The sequence below is a fragment of the Rousettus aegyptiacus genome, unplaced genomic scaffold (genome assembly GCF_014176215.1).
Source record: "Rousettus aegyptiacus isolate mRouAeg1 unplaced genomic scaffold, mRouAeg1.p scaffold_m13_p_12, whole genome shotgun sequence".
Taxonomy (NCBI): domain Eukaryota; kingdom Metazoa; phylum Chordata; class Mammalia; order Chiroptera; family Pteropodidae; genus Rousettus; species Rousettus aegyptiacus.
The window spans coordinates 322915-339944 of record NW_023416287.1 but is presented as its reverse complement, the minus strand read 5'-3'; the positions used below and the strand labels follow the sequence as shown (position 1 = coordinate 339944).

Here is a 17030-nt window from a genome sequence, read left to right as displayed (position 1 = left end):
TGGCCCGGCCCACGGGCCTGCTGCTGGCGGTGGGCATGTCAGCATGCTACGGGAATCTGGCCAGGCCTGAGCACCCCAAGGCGACCCTGGACGTCCTGAGATCCCAGGCCAGGCCTGAGCACCCCAAGGTGACGCTGGATGCCCTGAGGTCCCACACTCACGTCAGCCCGACTCCCTCCCCCCACCCCCACTTGAGCCCCCGGGCCACCCCACCATCTCTCCTCAGACGACCCCTAGCCCTGCACCCCAGTGTGAGTCTGAGGGAGGCCTGGTCGCCACACACAGCCCGAGCCGCCCGGCCCGCCTGGCTTCTCTCGCTCGCAGAGGCTCCCTTACTGTTTTGGGGAACCTGCCTCCATCTCAAGGATCACCCCTGTATTTCCTGGCCCGGCAGACCCGCCTTGCAGCACCTGCTGCCTGATGGCTCTGAGCCAGGGACCCCTCAGAGAAACAGGTGTGGGGGGCAGGGGCCGAGGGGAGAGAGAGGAGAGGTTGGGCTGGCACAGGGGGGCCCCAAAACTGGGGCGTGGTGTGACCCCGGCCTGTGCACCCAGGCCAAGGGGCAAAACCAGCTGGGGGCGATGGGGGGCGTGGCCCCCATTCTCCCCGTGGGCCCTCCCGCACAGGGCGCCCCCTCGAGGCCGCCCGCGGCGCCCCAGCCCGCTCAGCGCCACCCCGCGCCGCGCTCACCAGCGTGTGGCGCTTCATGTGCTCGCGCCGCGTGAACTTCTTGCCGCAGATGTCGCAGGGGTAGGGCCGCTCGCCCGTGTGCGAGCGCATGTGGCGCTTCAGGATGCACTGGTGCATGGCGGAGAAGCTGCAGTACGGGCAGCGGAACTTCTTCCTGATCACCGTGAACTCGTTCACTGCAAGACAGGGCCGGGGTCAGCGCGCCCGCCGCCCGGGCCCGCAGCGTCCAGCTCGCGGCTCAGGCCTCCCCCTCCCGCCCCCCCCCCCCCCGCCCGGGGCCCGCAGTGTCCAGCCTCCGCCTGGGCCACGCCCCCCACGCCCCTCCGCCCCCTCAGCGTCCGCCTGGCCCCTGGTCCCGCCCGCAGTGCGCAGCTCGCAGCTCAGGCCTCCCCCACACCTCCCGACGACTGCAGTGTCCACTGCGCCACTCTGGGGGCACGGGGCTTCTCCCCAGACGTGTCAGAGGGGCCAGGCTGCCTGGACTGAGGCCAGAGGCAACCGCGTCCCCTTCTCAGACACGGCCACCTTCTTACACGCCCGCCAGAAACAGTGATGTCCACACACGGACCGTAACAGAAACACAGTGACAGCATAGAGGACATTTGACTGGCCCCAACCCACAGCTCCCAGCAGCCGGGGGCCAGCGCCGGGCCACGGCTGCGCCCTGAGCGCCCGGGGCGGGGCGGGCCGGGGCGGGGCCCCGCCCGCAAGAGCGCCCAGCGGCCCCTGCCCCTCAGGCTGGTCCCTGCTCTCCCTCCACCCTCTTCAAGGAACCACATCACAGGCCCCAAGGGCCACCCCGTGGCCAGCTCGGCCTTGAGGCTGGGGCCACACTGCACATCAGGACGCGGCCCTCAGAGGCATCTCGTTGCACACTTCAGGTGGCCTCTTGGTGGCGGCTGGGGGCCCAGGGGCTCCAGGTGTGAGCCTTCCCACGGCGGCCACCACCACACCTGCTCTCTGCCCGAGCAGTCCAGCACTTCTTGGTGGGGAGGAGCCAGCCGCCCCCATGGGTGGGGAGGGCCCAGCACCCCAGGCAGGGACCTCCTGACGGGTGGGTCCGGCGGAGTCGGGAGAGGCAGGAAGGCACGCAGCCTGGCAGGGCTGGAGCGGAGCTGCAGGGTGACCGTCCGCACACCTGGCAGCGCCCGCCTGAGGAGGCAAACAGCACCATCCTGTGCCCCCAACAGCCAGGCTTGGCCCCCGCCCCCCCCCGGGGGTCAGCGTGACTGTCCTCCGGCCACACCTCCACCAGGCAGTTCTCCCACGGAGCAAGCGGGCCGCTCGCTCTGAGAGCAGACGGAGGCCGAGGCCCCCGACGCGAGCTCTGGGGCGATTTCCCTTCGGACGACTGTGCTGAGAACGTCCGTAGGCAGGGCCCCCGTCCTGGCTCTGTGAGCGCGAAGACGGAGGCCCCGACACTCAGCCTCGCCTTCTCGGGCGGCCGTTGGGACCGCGCCGCTGCAGGAGCGCTGCCTCCTCCCCGGAGCACCGGCCCGAACGCACGCACGCGGGTGCGATGGCGGGTCCGCCTCTCCCCCTCACGCCTGGTCTTTATTTCGCTGCTCCTGCTTTTTGGGGGCTTCGTTTGCAATTCTTCCTCACTTCTCGAGCCCCAGATTAGCCCCTTTCGTTGCTGTAGGGAGCGGAAGCCGAGCTGTGAGCTCCCCCTTGGACACGGCCTGCGAGTTGCCCCGAGGTGCGTGCCCATCATCCCCGAACCGTTTCACACTCTCCAGTGTGACTCAGCGTGCGATGCGTGCATTGTCTGCATGCGCCGCGGTGGCCCCGCGCTGGAGGACGTCCCAGTACCTGTCCCTTCCACCTCACGGAGGCCCAAGAACACACTGGGCGTCCAGGCCCTGGCGCTCGCTGAGACGTGTGTCCCCGCCCGATTCGTCTGCTCTGGAAATGTCCCCTGCGGCCCTGGGGGACCCGCAGTCCTTGCGAGTGGGTGACTCATTCCAGGAATTCGACGTCTCGTCTCCTTCATCCTCACTGGCGTTTTGTCTGCTCATCTAGCGATTACTGAAGAAACGTGTCAAAGCCCCCGGGTCTGGCCAGCGACTCGTCTCTTCTGCCGTCGATGTGTCCTCTCCGCATCTGACACTGAGCACCGTTAGGATTCGTGTGTTCCTGCTGAATGCAGTGTCCGCCTTGGGCAACACTTCTGCTGACTTCGCTATCGATATCACTTTTCTAGGTCCGTGTTTCCTCGGTTGATCCTTTTCACCTTTTGCTTTAAACGCTTCTGTGTTCGGACCCCCGGAGTTCGTCATCTGCACGCAACGAGCTCTTTGAAAAGCAGGCTGGCCCCCTTTTCTGCACGGAGTGTCCAGCTCATTGAGGGCCGTGGCGTTGCGGACTTGGCCGAAGGGCGGCATCTCGTGTCCTGCTCGTCCTTTATGTCGTCCTTGTTGCAGAGGGACGCCAGACCCGTGCGACAGCCAGGCCCGTCGCCCCTCCCGCCGCCATTAGAAACCCCACGAGACACTGCAAACGTCGCCCTGCACATCAGGACCGTTCCCGCCGTCCAGCTTCTGCCGGTGTCACTGTCCCCAGCGTGACCCGTGTCCATCTCAGGCACTGTCCTTTGGCTTCACGGCTGCTGCCGTCACTTCCTGTCGGCGGGCAATGAGCACTCTGCTCTCACGTTGTACGCTAAGCTCCTCGCGCGGCCGTGACTCCTGAAGAACACAGAATGCTCAGTCGGCCACACACAGCCCCATCCACCGCCACCGAGCTGCTGTTGTCTCTGCTGGGAAGTCAGCCGTCGGTCCTGTCGGTCCTCCGCGACACGTCTTTTTTCTCTGGCCGCTTTTAAGATTGTCCTTTTCGCCTTCGGTTTTCGGCAGCTGGACTGTAACACGCCCAGATGTTGACGTGCGCCGCGGCATTCTGCTTTGGGTTCACGAACGGAGCTGCTTGAAACCGCGGGTCGAAGTCTCTCGCCGGTTCCAGAAAACTCTCCCTGATCGCCACTTCCGTTCCGTGTTCTCGCCTCTGCCCTCTGCGAGCCCCGCCGCGCGGACGGCGAGCATTCTCTCTGTCTCCGTGCGGCTCTCAGCGCTCTCCTCGTCCGTCCTCCTCTGAGCTCCCGCATGGACGTTTCCTGTCGCTCTGTCTCCCGCTCCGGAGACACCTTGTGTCCAGGCTACTGAAATAGCCGAAGGATTCTTCATGTCAGATAGTGTATCTCCGGGTCCAGAATGTTCACTTGACTCTTTTTCATAGATCCCAATTCTCTCGAAGTTCTCTCTCTTTCCATCAGTTTCGTCCTCCATGTCCTGGGACGTGTGGGTAACGGATATCTGCAAGCCCCCGGGCACTCCAGTGTCTGTCCGCTTTTCCTGGAGGCACATCATCCTTTGCTGCTGTTACGCAGCACACACGGCCACGTTACTGCCTCAAAATACTGCTCCTCTCGACTCAGCCTGTAGCTGCCCCAACGCTTGGCAAGTAAGCCCGAGACAAGCGCAGGGCGAAAGCACAGCTTGGCTCCCGGGCCGACCCCAGGCCCCACCTGCCCTGGTGGCCGGCAGAATGTGAGGTGTGTGTGTGTGTGGGGGGGTGCTGCCTGAGGGTAAAGCCCAGTACGAGCTACTCATGACTGAAACTGGAGGTTCTAATAGTTGTCCTCAAAATGTTTTCTTTAAAATAAATTAATGCCTTTTCCTTAGCACCTGAGTTATATGCAACTACCAAACTGACAATGACCAAAACTGGACTCTATGTGTTAAGTGCAGTCTAATTCAAAAATTAACATTCCCCAAGAGGCTGAAGTCTTAATGTGTACACACACACACACACACACACGGACATCCACGTTTGTGAGGCCACTGTTCACCTTTTGTGCTAATTATGGTAAAAATGATAAATATGCTGAGAAGTGCAAAAGGAATTCAAACAGGGAGCAGGTTTCGAGGCAGCGAGCCAGCCTCAATGGAGAACCAGCCCTTCTTAGTGAGTCTCTACTTTCAAGAAAGACCGTTACATAATATCAATTTTAAAAGCTCCTTGAAAGGAACCCCTGAGCCACAATGTTTCAATGAGAAAGTCAACAAACTATAAGACAGGAACCCCCAGGGCTGCTGAAGGTCCCGGGCCAGATGGCCGTACAGTCCCGAAGAAAACAATGTTAGATACAAGGATGGAATGAGAGAGCTACCTGTTTTAACACTGTTTCTTACATCCGTTATTATTTTACCATCGACCAAATACTTCTTTCAGGTACTAGGAACCCTGTCCAACACCTTTTATTTGTTTTAAAATTTTGATCAAAGGCAGTGCAGGTCTTCTGCGGCCCCTGGCCCACGCCGGGTCCCCAGGGAAAAGCCACCCAAGGGCAAAGGAAAGCGAAGGGCAGGCGGGCACAGGTCCTCCCACCCCGGCGACGTCGCCGCTCAAAGAGCCAGCATGACAGAAAAGGGAGGACGTCTCTGGGAGTGACATTCCAGTGCAGACGGGCACTTACGTAAACCTGACCTCTCGAAAAAGTGACGCACGCCAACCGACCCACCCCGCCACCCCTCACCTCCCGCCCGGCACGGTCGCCACGGCAACAGCGCGCCTTGAGTGGCGGCCCTTGTCTGTGGTCACCGCCCGTCTGAGGGTGGCCACGGCGACGGCCGCACTGGACCACGCCCGGCCGGGTCAGTCAGGGCGGCGGCGGTGAGCCTCTGCCCGGCCGGAGCCCGCACGCCCGAGCAAGCAGACGCGGGGTGCACCGTGCAGTGGAGGGGTACAGCGGCACGCACAAGGCGCTCTGTCCGAAGAGAAGCAGTGTGGGTGATTCGCCACGGAGGCCGGCTCCTTCAGCCAGCAGGGGAGTGCGGGGGCGCGCATGGGGGGCGCGCGTGGGGGGCGCGGCGCTGGCTTCCTCCGCCGAACTTTCGAGGAGGTGATGCGGTCAGAGCTATTCGGCTCCTCTCGCCATGGGCGGTGGTTCGAATCCCTGTCCCTGCCTTCCCATTCTGCCCCACAAGTCACAGTCTTCCCCAGGCCCCCAGCTCCCGTGCCTGGAGGCCGGAGGTGCACCTGCCCACTGGATGGGCATGGGGTGGCCTTCACCTGGCTCCAGCGGAGGGTTTGAAGAAAAAGTGCATTAAAGGCACAAGTGGACGCCTAGTCCCCACTCCCAGCAGCTGCCCTGTCCCAAGGTGGCTTTGTCACTGGCCAGTGGCCATCTGGCCCTGACCAGCGGGCCTGGCTGCAGCAGAGCCCATGGGGATATCTGCTCCGGCATGAGGTGCCTGGTCAAGGTTTCCTGGCCTCCAAATCATGGAGGTATCGGTTTCCAGGGGCATTTTCCTCACAGTCTCCGCTGGCTTGTCAGCACCCAAGGGCTGTGGGCAAGTCCCGCCTCCCCAGGCCCCGGGGAGGGGCACCCGCACGGCGTGCAGGAAGGAGGCCCTGCACCCTGTGCTGGCCGGTGGCCCCCAGGAATGCCCCCAGCACCGGCTGGAGCCGCGTCCAGAGGGGGCCTCACTCTGAGCCTCGGTCTCCAGGTCTCGGGGGGCATGATCGAGAGGCAGACGAGTCACGAGCCGCCGAGCGTGGCTAACTCAGGGAGGCCGAGAGCAGGCAGCCTTTGTCACCACTTACTCACCAGGTCCCTGTCCAGACACCACCAGGACGACCTGTCACATGTCTGGAAAGGAAGGCCACAATTAATCCTCGACGAATGGACGCTCAGAAGAAAAATCTGTGTGGGAAGCACACACACCTCCCACCGAAGCCCCCTGCGGGGAAGGCGCTCGGCACCGATCGAAGCCCAAGAGGGCACGGTCCCACCCCGCCCACCGCCCACCCGCACACGGCCCCTCGCGCACAAACGGCGTGTCCACGGCGTCCACTCGGCGAACTGCGGTCAGCAGGCCAGGCCCCCGCCTGCTGCCGGGAGAGGCAGCAGAACCGAAAGAATCGAGTCAAAAGGAATCGAAATGGAGAACACAAAATCCTCTCAGGGAGAAGCCAGTGGAAGTGCCAGGATCCAGGCATGAGGTCATCTGCGAAATCAGACTTTTCCAGAAGGTTCCAGAACCGTCCGGAAAGGGCCTCTGCGCACCGGCTGTCGGTTACAACCTACGGCCTGCACATTTGGTGGTTCTCTCCAACGTCTGCAGCCTCTTTCTCTTTCTTTTGCAAATCTGCACTCAGCAGACTGGTGTCCCCTCGAGCAGACCCGGCGGCATGGGGACAGGCCCGTGGGGACACGCTGGCCCCCCTCGTGCAGCCGCAGCGGGCAGCGGGCTGGGGGTGCCTCTGCCTCACCACCGCGAGGCCTGGTTCGAGGCCAACCCTCCTCTGTGCAAATGTGCACGCCTTCCGTGCCCGCGCCCTGTGCACACCAGGCTGACGGTCCGGAGGGCACGACGCCACAGCCGCCCCGGGGCCCCGGGGGCTTGGGCCCGTCTGCGGCCCCCAGGAAGAGGGTCCCTTCTGGACGCAGCGGGTGGGGGCCCAGGGCGCAGCGCAGCCCATGCCCAGCAGATGGCCGGGCTGTGTTCATAGCATCTTCACGGAGCGCAAACCGGGCCACCAGAGGTGGCCGATCCAGACACAGACCCAGACACAGACGGCAGTGGGCGGGGGGCCTTGGGAGAGTTTGGGGGCCCGACGCTCTCGGCAGCACGTCTGGGGGCAGATGCCACATGCGTGGACGTCCAAGGCCACTGTCTGGCACCCTTCGCTCGTCCGCCAGGAGGCGCGCAGGCTGGCACGTGCCGCACCGGCCACGGGCACGGCCTGCGTCCGCCCAGCTCCCCCACGGCCACCCAGCTGCTGCGGTGAGGGAGGACCCCAGAACTCCAGAGGTCGTGTTTCCTTCTGGGTGTTTTCATTCCTCATTTAGCATGCGCCTGGAAAGAGGCAGATTTTACTGAGAACGTGAGCAAATAATGTTCTAAAGCAACCTCCAGCCCCCACAGCCCGCCTGGCCGGTGTCCCGGCCGCCGCAGCCCAGTCGGCAGCCTGCAGCCCGCCCGGCGGGGGCTTCGGCCAGCGGCTCACCCGTGACGGAACACGGGGGGCAGACTCTTACTAGAAGAGGGGTGAACTCAGAACGTGAAGGCAAGGAGACTGAAACGTGACAAACGGCCCGTCCCAGCCCAGTCGCCACCTGCCCCCCGAGTCAGCCACGGTGCCCCACGCGAAAGGGGAGGCGGTTCCCGCCCCAGCGCTCGGCGCCCTCTAAGCCGCGGGGGCTCGTGTGAGACGGGCGCTGGCGCCCCCACCCCGGCGTGTGGACCGACCGCACCGAGCGCCGTGACCACGCAGGACAACGTGGAGACCCGATGGGAAGCACGCGGGTGGCCCCTGACGCGCTGGGGGTGAGCCCCGCCGTGAGGAGGGGGCTGGGCCTCTGCTGGGGGCCAGGACGGGGCGGCCGGCAGCACGTTTCGCCCTCGGCCGCGTGGTGCCCACCGTGCCCCCGAGGTGGACGCACGGCACGCAGGTCGTGCTGCCTGACCAGAGGCGGTGGGATCGGCGTTTGGGGGCTGTCGGACCCCCGAGCCCCGGCCCCAGCGTGGTTCCTGCACAGACGGCAGCAAACGCCTTCGGAAGAGCCCCACTGCCCGAGGCAGCCAGCGGAGAAGCGCCGGGAGCCATACCCCGGCTCACTCCTCACGAACCCAGACCGGCCACGCGGGGGCAGCACGGAGCCGGCCCCTGCAAGGCGGCTCGGGCCGCGCCTGCGTCAGGGGCAGCTAGAGAGACCGGGCCTAAGGATGGCGGGGGCCATCGGCGGGGAAGCTGCTCACGCCCTGCCCTCTCCACAGCCAGAGACCCCGGCAGCATCCCCTCCCGGCCCTTCCTCGTCACCCACAAAACCTGTCCAGTCGTCTCTCGGCTGCTGGACTTGCCTGTCACAAGCCCCGGCCCCGGAAGCACCATCGCCGGCCATCGGGCCCGGGCCGCACGGGCCCTGCGGCTTCTGCCGCGCGCAGCCTTTGCCAGAGGGGGTGGGGCCGCCACTTCGCTCATTGACTGCGGGGACTTCCCGCATTCCAGGTCTTCCGAGCACAGCACGCACACCACCCAAGGGCCCCGGGGTGACCGCGCAGCCGTGCCCTCGCGACCACCGAGCGTCCCGCCTGCCTCGGGCAGTGGTCTTAATCCGGCGGACAGAGGGGACGCGGCCGTTTCTTTCCAACTTTGGTCTTTGTCAGCCACAAGCAACTTCGTCACTCTGACACAGAAACGTGAATGATTTAGTGCTTACGAAAACAAAGAGGTTAAGGGTCGTCTTTTGAAGCACAGATCGAGGGAAGCTATGCACCCAGACCCCCGGCGTCCAGGCCCCGGCGGCCCGCGGCGCCGCACGTGACACCCCACGCTCGGACTCCGGGCCACCTGGGGTGCAGCACCCCGCGGCTCTGCGCTCTGCAGCCCCGAGCCCCCCAGAGAGAGCTGGGGCACACCCCGCCCCTCCGACACCCGCACCGAGCACGCCGCACACAAGGGGAGGGTCTCTCCCTGGGGACACATCGGGGTCTCCTCCGGCAGCGTCCCCAGACGGCTCCCCGGAGCACCCCGCAGAGCGGCCGGGACACGACACGGGGAAGCAGCTCGCGCTCGGGCTGGCGGGCGGGTGGGCGTGAAAGCTCCACGCGCTCCTGCTTCGTGGGCGGGATGTCCCCGGGAGCCCGCTGCTCCGCGACACGCCGCACCCCACCTCTCCCTGGGTGGGCGGCCCGGTGAGGCTGGACGCGGTCAGGCTGTGAGCACGCTGTCCACTGCTAACCATTCGCACCGCCAGGGGGACAGGGAGAGGAGATGCGGGCCCGCGAATCTCTCCCCACACAGTGGGGCACAGCGTGAAGAGGGGACGGGCGCCCGCAGAGGGGGCGGGCCTGCCCTCGGCACGGAGGCGCTGTCCCCCTGGCCGGGCGTCCTGACTCACGCGGGGCTCCACGTCCCTTGCCCGCCCACTGCCCGCCCTCAGCTCTGTCAGGTTGCAGGTTTAGGAGCCTCGGGGTCAAGTGTAGGAACAAGCACCCTGGCCCCTCCCCGTCACCCTGACAGCCCACGGCCACTGCCTCCCAGCTCCGGGCACCAGCGCACGCGCCCCACGACCTCCCTGACAGACCCGCGCCCGACCCGCACGCTGCCCCTCGCGCCTGCCGCGGGCCGCACCGCCCGCCCGGCCACAGGGCACTCACGGGACAGGGAGTGAGCGCCCTTGGGCAGGTACTCCAGCAGGAGCGAGCTGTCGTCTGCCAGCGCGTCGGCCTTCAGCGACAGCAGGCTGTTCTTGCTCATGAGCGCAGCCCGCAGGTTGGCCACCGTGGCGGCCTGCTGCAGGGCATCGTCCTTCTCGGGGGTGAGGGGCGGGCCCAGGTAGCTGGCTTCTCCGCCCAGGAGCCCCTCGTCCCCGTGCGCGTAGAGGTCGGGCCTCTCCCCGCGGCTGTCGGAGCTGCCGGCCTCGGTGATGGCCAGGTCCACATCTGCGGAGGAAGGAGACATGGGGTCATCTCGGGGCCCGCCAGGAGGCAGAGGGGCGGGTGGAGGAGCCGGGGCCACTCCCTGACCACCCAGCTGCGCCTAAGGTCCCACCCGTCCTGCCCACGCGGGCTGCCGAGCCCGGGACGCGGTGACGGTGACGGTGACAGCCGAGGCCTCGCACAGGGGCTCGGCTCAGAGCGACAGGGGTGGGGGGCCGCCCCGGACCCCAGGCGGAAGGCCCGCTGCAGGCTCCGGGCTGAGGACCAGACCCGAGGCCACGGAACCACGACTTCTGCACACAGAAGGGCGGGCGCACGGCAGCCCAGCGGGCGGAGGCAGCACTCGGCCTGCGCCCGACGCAGAGCTCTGTGAGGAAACGGGGAGACGGCCCCATGCCGGCGGCCCAGCTGCGAGGAAGGGAGCGCCGCACGGTCTCTGGGGACGGCGCCAGGGCCCCTCCTCACGGACCACGACCCCCCCCAGCTGGCCCAGGCCGCAGCCGGCCGATGGCAGCGGGGGCGGGGCAGGTCCTTCCGGGGTTCGCTCCTCGTCAGACGAGAAGGCAGAGGGCAGAGGGCGAGTGCCCAGAAGGGGCAGCGTCGGGGTGGACGGAGGGGTGGCTGGCGGGGACGCCGCTGAACCCCCCCTCGGGGGGCCAAATGCAGAAGCTCCTCGCCTTCCCGGCCTGTCCCGACCACAGCTCGAATTCAGAAAGAGGAATTTAAAGCAACGACGTAAAAAATGAAATTCTGCAAACAGAATAGGAAGTCGAAAGCGGTATTTATATTGCAGCTAATCCGTGGGTAGAGAAGAGTTTGATGTTGTGTAATGCCACAAAGTGGGCTCTTATGATGAAAAAGCTAAAGCCATTTAAAAGAGCCCGAGGGACGGTGACGGGGCTGGTGGCCCTGTGCCCTGTGCAAGCCCGCGCCTCACCGACGTGACCGTCAGGAGCCACTGTGCACCTGCAACGCAGTTTCTGCTCATGTGCCCACGTGCACACGGGTCCCTGATGGCGGGACTTCACAGCCGGGGAGGCGGCCGCGTGCCCGGACCCGGACCGCATCCGGAGGAGGCCCAGCACTCCACTCCGGGGCCAGAACCGCGTCCACACGGAGACTCATCGTCCGCAGCAGCTTCATTCCCAGTGGCCGGAAAGCCCCCAAATAACCAAATGTCCATGGACAGCTGAGCAAATAAGCAGACTGTTTTGGGCACAGAACAGGATAGTCCCTGGCAGTTAAAATGTGATTTATCAATGCCCACAACAGCGTGAATGAAACTCAAAGGCAGGTTGGAAATCGCAGATGGGGCGGCCGGCGCTGGGGGAGGAGGCGCCAGGGCCCTTGGGGACACCGTGCCCGCACGGCCGGGCTCGGGGCTCAGGCTGCGGGCTGTATCCCGGCTGTGGCGCTGCCTGTGCCGAGCGAGACGCGGCCACCGCGGGCGACTGCGTGCGGGGTGCACAGGGCCTCGCTGCCGCCTCCGACAAGCACCTCATAACGGACAGAAGAAGAGCTGAGCGAGGTGCCAGACACGGGCGCACGCTCTGTGTGACGCTCTGCGCGCGGCCCCCGGGGTGGGCGCTCTGGCGACAAGGGCCCGGCAGGCCCAGGCCCGGGGTCACGGGGCGGGGGCGGGGCGGGGGCGGGGCGGGGGCGGGCCCGACTGGAAGGGCAGGAGGGAACGTGCCCGCTGGCCAACCTGGTCGCTCTCCCGAGGGCAGGGGCGTCGTGCATTCGTCCAAACGCACCCGCTGGATGCTCAGAGCGGCGGCGACAGGCTCCGCGCCCCGCAGCCCGCACGCCGCCCAGGCTGCTGCGGCGCTGTGACCACTCGGGAAGAAGGCTGCCCTCGCCTCCGACCCGGGCACCCCGCCCCTAGGCAGCTACTCGAGAGAAATGAAAACGTACGTCACCAGGACGAACCCGCCAGAGAGAGTCACAGAAGCTTCATTCATAATTGTGAGCGCTGGCGACCGCCCCGATGCTGGCGGACAGGAGGCCGGACACACGGAGGCTGGACGCGCAGACGCTGGTGTGTGCAGAACGCACGCCACACCCCCGGAGGTGTGGGCCACAGGGGCACGCGCGGGCGCAGGCGCACAGGGGTGGCCGCCCTGTGACCGAAAGCCAGATTCCAGGCCTCTGGGGGCCGGACGGCCAGGGGCGGAGGGGGCGTGCTCGGCCCCGGGCAGCGGTTTGGCTGCGTGCATGTATCAAAACTTGTCGAAAGGCACATTTGGGGGCAGCAGAGTCCTGGCGTGAGAACTGACCTTAAAAATGTCGTTGCTCATGGACCGTGAGCACACGCCCGGGGAGCGTTTGGGGTGGAGGGTGCAGGCGACTGACCGTCAGACGCTCGGGGGCGAGGCGGGTTTTGGACGAGGGGCGGGCGTGCTGCGCGGCAGGTGTGGCTGACGCCTGCTGCGGGGCCCGTGCGAGCCCGCTCCGGCGGGGAGTCCCCACAAACGCGGTCGGCCCTTTGGCCCGCGGGCTACAAACCCGCACTGAACCCCCTCGAACCGAAAACGGTTTCATGCTCCCAGCCGAGGGGCTTCCCAACGCTGCTTCCCATCCTCTGCCAGCCGAACCGAGGCCGCGAAGCGCCGGCCAAGGGTCAGACGCTGCTCGCGGAGGCCGGCACGCGGGGCGGGGGCCGGGGCGCCCTCTGCTGCCCCGGCAGGCAGGTCCAGTCCCGGCCGGACACGGGGGTCGCTTCTCATCCAGACCCTTTCGCCCAAAATACACGTCACATGAAGCAAGGTGGTTTCCCTCCAGCGGTGACGGAGCCAACGGGCAGCAGTGGGGAGGCGGCTTCTCCCAGAAGCGGACGCAGCGCCCGGAGGGCGGTGGCCCTGGGCGTGGGCAGCATGCCACTCAAATTCATGAGGGTCCTGCTTCCCCGGACAAGCCCCTGGGCCGTGTCCTGCGGGGCAGTGCGTGGGCCATGAGGCCCCGGCAGGGCGCCCCCCACCTGAGGCCATCGGCCACGACCTTCCGCCGGCCAGCTCCTCCTTCGGCCCCAGCGACGGGCTCCATCTCCGAGCAGGGAGGAGGCCGGGAGCTGGGAATGCCGCCCTTACCCACCCGAGCGCCCTCCGGCCCCGCGCCCTGATCCGCCTCAGTCCACGTGCAGACATGCGCTTTACCAGCCTGCAGCTCGGGACTTCCTGTCTGCGGGCCTGTGCGGGACGTGGACGGGGGTCAGACCCGGGGCCGGCACGGGACCCGGGGCCTGGGCTCTTCCTCTGGCGGGTTCTGAGCGAGCAGCTCTGCACCCGCCTGAGCGAAGGCCACGGCGTCCCGGGGGTCACGGGCGCGGGGAGGGCCGGACCCACACCCCAGCTGTGCGCACAGCGCACCTGCAAACCGGCCTCTGTGACCACGCGCGAATTCCACCCGGGAGCTGCTGGGCGGGACGCCCGCTCCGAACACCGACGGGCCCCAGGCACAGCCGAGCTGGGGGCACACAGGGGTCAGGGCCAACGGCCCAGTGACCACGTCCGTTGCCCCGAGCGGCGTGCGGAAACTGCCCGAGGCGTCCCTCGGGAGGTGGGCCTCGTCTCCTAGACACAGGACGAGCATAAAAGCTCTGTTCCCCAGGACGTAGCAGCCTGGCTTCCAGTGGGGAGCGCAGCTTGCACCCCCAAACCCACCCGGGGGCCAGGGTGGAGGAGGGAGCGGCCGCCCAGGCAGGCAGCACCATCCCACGCGAGCCCACAACCTCCCGTCCTCGTCTTAGCAACTCGGATGATCTGGCAGGAGCGGCTCTCGGTTGCCTTGGCAACCTGCGGGCTTTAAGACATTAACAAAAGTACACAGCCGAAGTCACTTGTTGGATTCTAAAAACACCTTCTGCTCGACAACTGCATGGAAAACGTCACACCCACAGGCGCGAGCAGCCGGCACCGCTCGGTGTGGTGATGGACTTGCTAACCGAGGCCTCCCGCGTCACCGTGGGTGACGCCGACTCACAGCAGCGGCGAAGGCCCTGGCCACCTCGGAGGTTGGGCACGGAGCCCCTGTCCTGGTCGCCCGGCGCGGACCGCTGCTGCTCAGCTGTCACGGGGGGACCGCGAAGCCGGGGCGGGCGGAGGGCCGCTGTCCGTCCGGCCAGCAGCCAGCAGGAGGCACGGCTCACGGCCGTCAGCGCAGACGCGGGACTTCTGACTTGGTTCTGCAGGCTGCTCGTGATCGGCCGCAAGGCCTGGCGATTTTTCTGGCTGTCACGCTGGGCAGTGGGTTGCTCTCAGCGTCCAGTGCGTAGAAGCCGGAGATGCCGCCGACAGCCCGGGACGGCCCCACGGCCGTGTCCGGCCCGGGCCGAGAGACGCTGGCCATAGCGATGCCTCCCGCACACGCAGGGCCCTGCCCGGGGCTCAGGGGCAGCGCCGAGGCCGAGGACGGACACACAGGCCCCGGGCGTCCGCGGCCGCACAGCTAACCAATCGTCTCCGTTTGGGGATGACCGGGGAGAGTTCTGGAAATGGATCTTAGTGATGGCTGCATACCAGTGTGAGCACACCTAGCGCCGATGAATCGTACGCTTAAAAATGGTTAAAAGGGTGAAGTCCATGACATGTGCATTTTACAACGATAAAAGCTACAGGGCACAGGGCCCTGGGGGACGCGTCCGTTAAGGAGAGCTGGTCGGGGCTGATCCAGGGGCCCCGCGTGCGGGTGCCCCCTGCACATGGCACAGGTCACGTCCGTGACCTCTTTCGGGGCTGCCGGCCGTGTGCCCTGGGCTCTCTGTCTCCCGCCCACACACCCGGCTGATTGCTCGCCTTCTTTCTGGAGGGGCCGCCCCGATCTGGCCCGAGCCTGAATGCGGCCCTCACGCCCCCCGTGGGCTCGCTGCCCCGTCCGCCGCTCGGGAAGGCTCAGCGTGGCTGTGGTCGCCACGTGCTGAGCCCCCGGAGGAGCGCCCGCCGGGCGGCCAAGGTGTAACGTGCCGTTTACCAGGCTGCGTGGCAGATGCGGGAAGTTCCCTCGGCCAGGATCTGAGGGGCCCGGACGCCGGGGTGGGGGTCAGGGGCAAGGCCGCCACTGCTCTGAAGGGCTGGGACCCGCGCGTGCTGGACCGGGGGTGCCCCTCATTGCGAGGGGAGCTTTCTGGCCCTAAGTCCTCAAGCGCCCGGGGTTGAGGCCAGCGTCTCGCTGGGGACGACACAGGGGACCCGGGTTCCACAGTCACCGCCACCCCCGCCCCGCCCCCGACCCGCCCCCGCCCACCCTTACCTCACCCCGCCTCGTTAATTCACGTCATTGTCTCATAAAACTTTTAACGTTGAACGCTTTTAAAGTTGGTCCACCCGCCAGCACCCGGCAGCGAAGCTCTACAGAGAAGCCGCTCGGCGGCCACCCGGGGGCCCTTCCCGGTGTCACGCACCTTTCCAGCTAAGGCCCCCTCGGTCCCAGAGAAGTCCCGCCCCAGGCAGCCCGTGCGTCAGCGACCCCAGCACTACACTGGCCCTGGGACGTGTCGGTCACGTTCCCTGTGCTCACACCAATTCACTGTGAAAAGCGACCCACAGGAAGCCACCGGTATCGGCCCGGAAACCTGCCGCGCTGGCCACGGCCCCCGACACACAGCCCGTCTGGGCCGCGGCGGCCGCAGTGGCCCCGCCCGGAACCGCGAGGTCGAAGGCTTACTTGAGTCACCGCGGCTGCTGAACGGCCAGCCGGACGTCGGCAGGAAGGACGGCACGGGGGAGCCGGCCTGGCCCTCGTCCTCCACCTGCTGCGTGATGTGCCGGACCGTCTCCTTGTTCTTGCGGTTCTTCCTCCGGCCAGTGGGTGGCCAGCCGTCCCCCGCGGCCTGCTCGGCGAAGGCGATCGGGGCGGCGCTGTCCCCGGCGGGGGGCGGCTCGGCCCCCGCGTAGTGCGTGGGCGAGGCCTGCTCCTCCTTGACCCGCAGAGGCCCGTAGCCCACGTCGCCCGGCCACAGCGGCTGCGAGCAGGCGTCGTCGCAGCCATCGGCCTTGGGCTCCGGGTCCTCCCGGCCGTAGCTGCTGCCGCCCTCGTGGCCGCTGGCGATGGCCGAGTCCCCGGAGGAGTTGGTGGGGCTCGTGCGGCGGGCCAGCCACGGCGAGATGCTCCTTCCGGCCATCACGGCCGAGATGAGCGCGTCCGTGCCGCTGCCCGGCGGGGCGCCCGCCTCGAACTCGGCCAGTTCGTCCGAGGCGTCCGGCTTGATGCTGATGTCCAGCGCGGCCTTGATGAAGTCGTGGCAGGCCTGCACGATGTCCGTCATCTGCAGGAAGCTGGCGGCGGACATCACCTCGATGACGTTCCTGCTGGTGAGGGCCAGGTGCGCGGAGTACATGAAGTCGATGATGGCCTTGAAGCCCTGGGCCGTGACGATGTCCAGGTGCGTGACCGTGGCCTGGTCGGCCGTCTTCTGCACCTGGCAGTACAGCGTCTTGAAGTAGCGGCTGCTGCCGAGCAGCACGTTCCTGTGCGCCTTGAACACCTTGCCCTCCACGACCACGCAGGCATCGCACAGGACGCCGTGCTGCCGCTGCTCGTCCAGCTCACGCAGCAGGTGCCGGTAGTGGGACGCGATTTCCATATCTTCCTTCCGGTCGTTCATCGGGAGCCCGGGGCCGCCTCGTCTACAGACTCTGCGGGGGAGAAGCGGAGAGTCAGGCCCACGGCGGACACGCAGCCTCCACGCACACGGCAGGTGTGCCGGGGGCCTGTCGCCCCGAGGGAACCGGGGGCCGGACTCCCCGCGACCCCACCCCGCGCCCTGGAGGGAGCGTCTAAAACCCGCAAAGCGCGAGGGGTGCCGAGGCCGCCGCCTGCACACGTCCACGGGGAGGCCGGCCCGCGTCTGGCTCGGCCTCGGGCGCCTTCCGCGCATGGGCGCACAGGAGGGGGCTGGCG

The 17030-nt window shown here is 66.9% G+C and overlaps 1 protein-coding gene across 4 annotated transcripts in view; it reads right to left on the bottom strand.

Moving 5' to 3' along the window:
- ZBTB46 (zinc finger and BTB domain containing 46) overlaps nucleotides 1-17030 on the bottom strand; it is a 113427-nt gene that overhangs the window by 3788 nt on the left and 92609 nt on the right. For all 4 annotated transcript variants that reach the window (XM_016146473.2, XM_016146446.2, XM_016146464.2 and 1 more), the window contains exons 2-4: nucleotides 15795-16765; nucleotides 9855-10139; nucleotides 691-866 (exon numbers count right to left, since the gene is read on the bottom strand). In XM_016146473.2, the coding sequence (XP_016001959.2) occupies nucleotides 691-866; nucleotides 9855-10139; nucleotides 15795-16765 (1432 nt within the window). The remainder of the gene's footprint in view (nucleotides 1-690; nucleotides 867-9854; nucleotides 10140-15794; nucleotides 16766-17030) is intronic.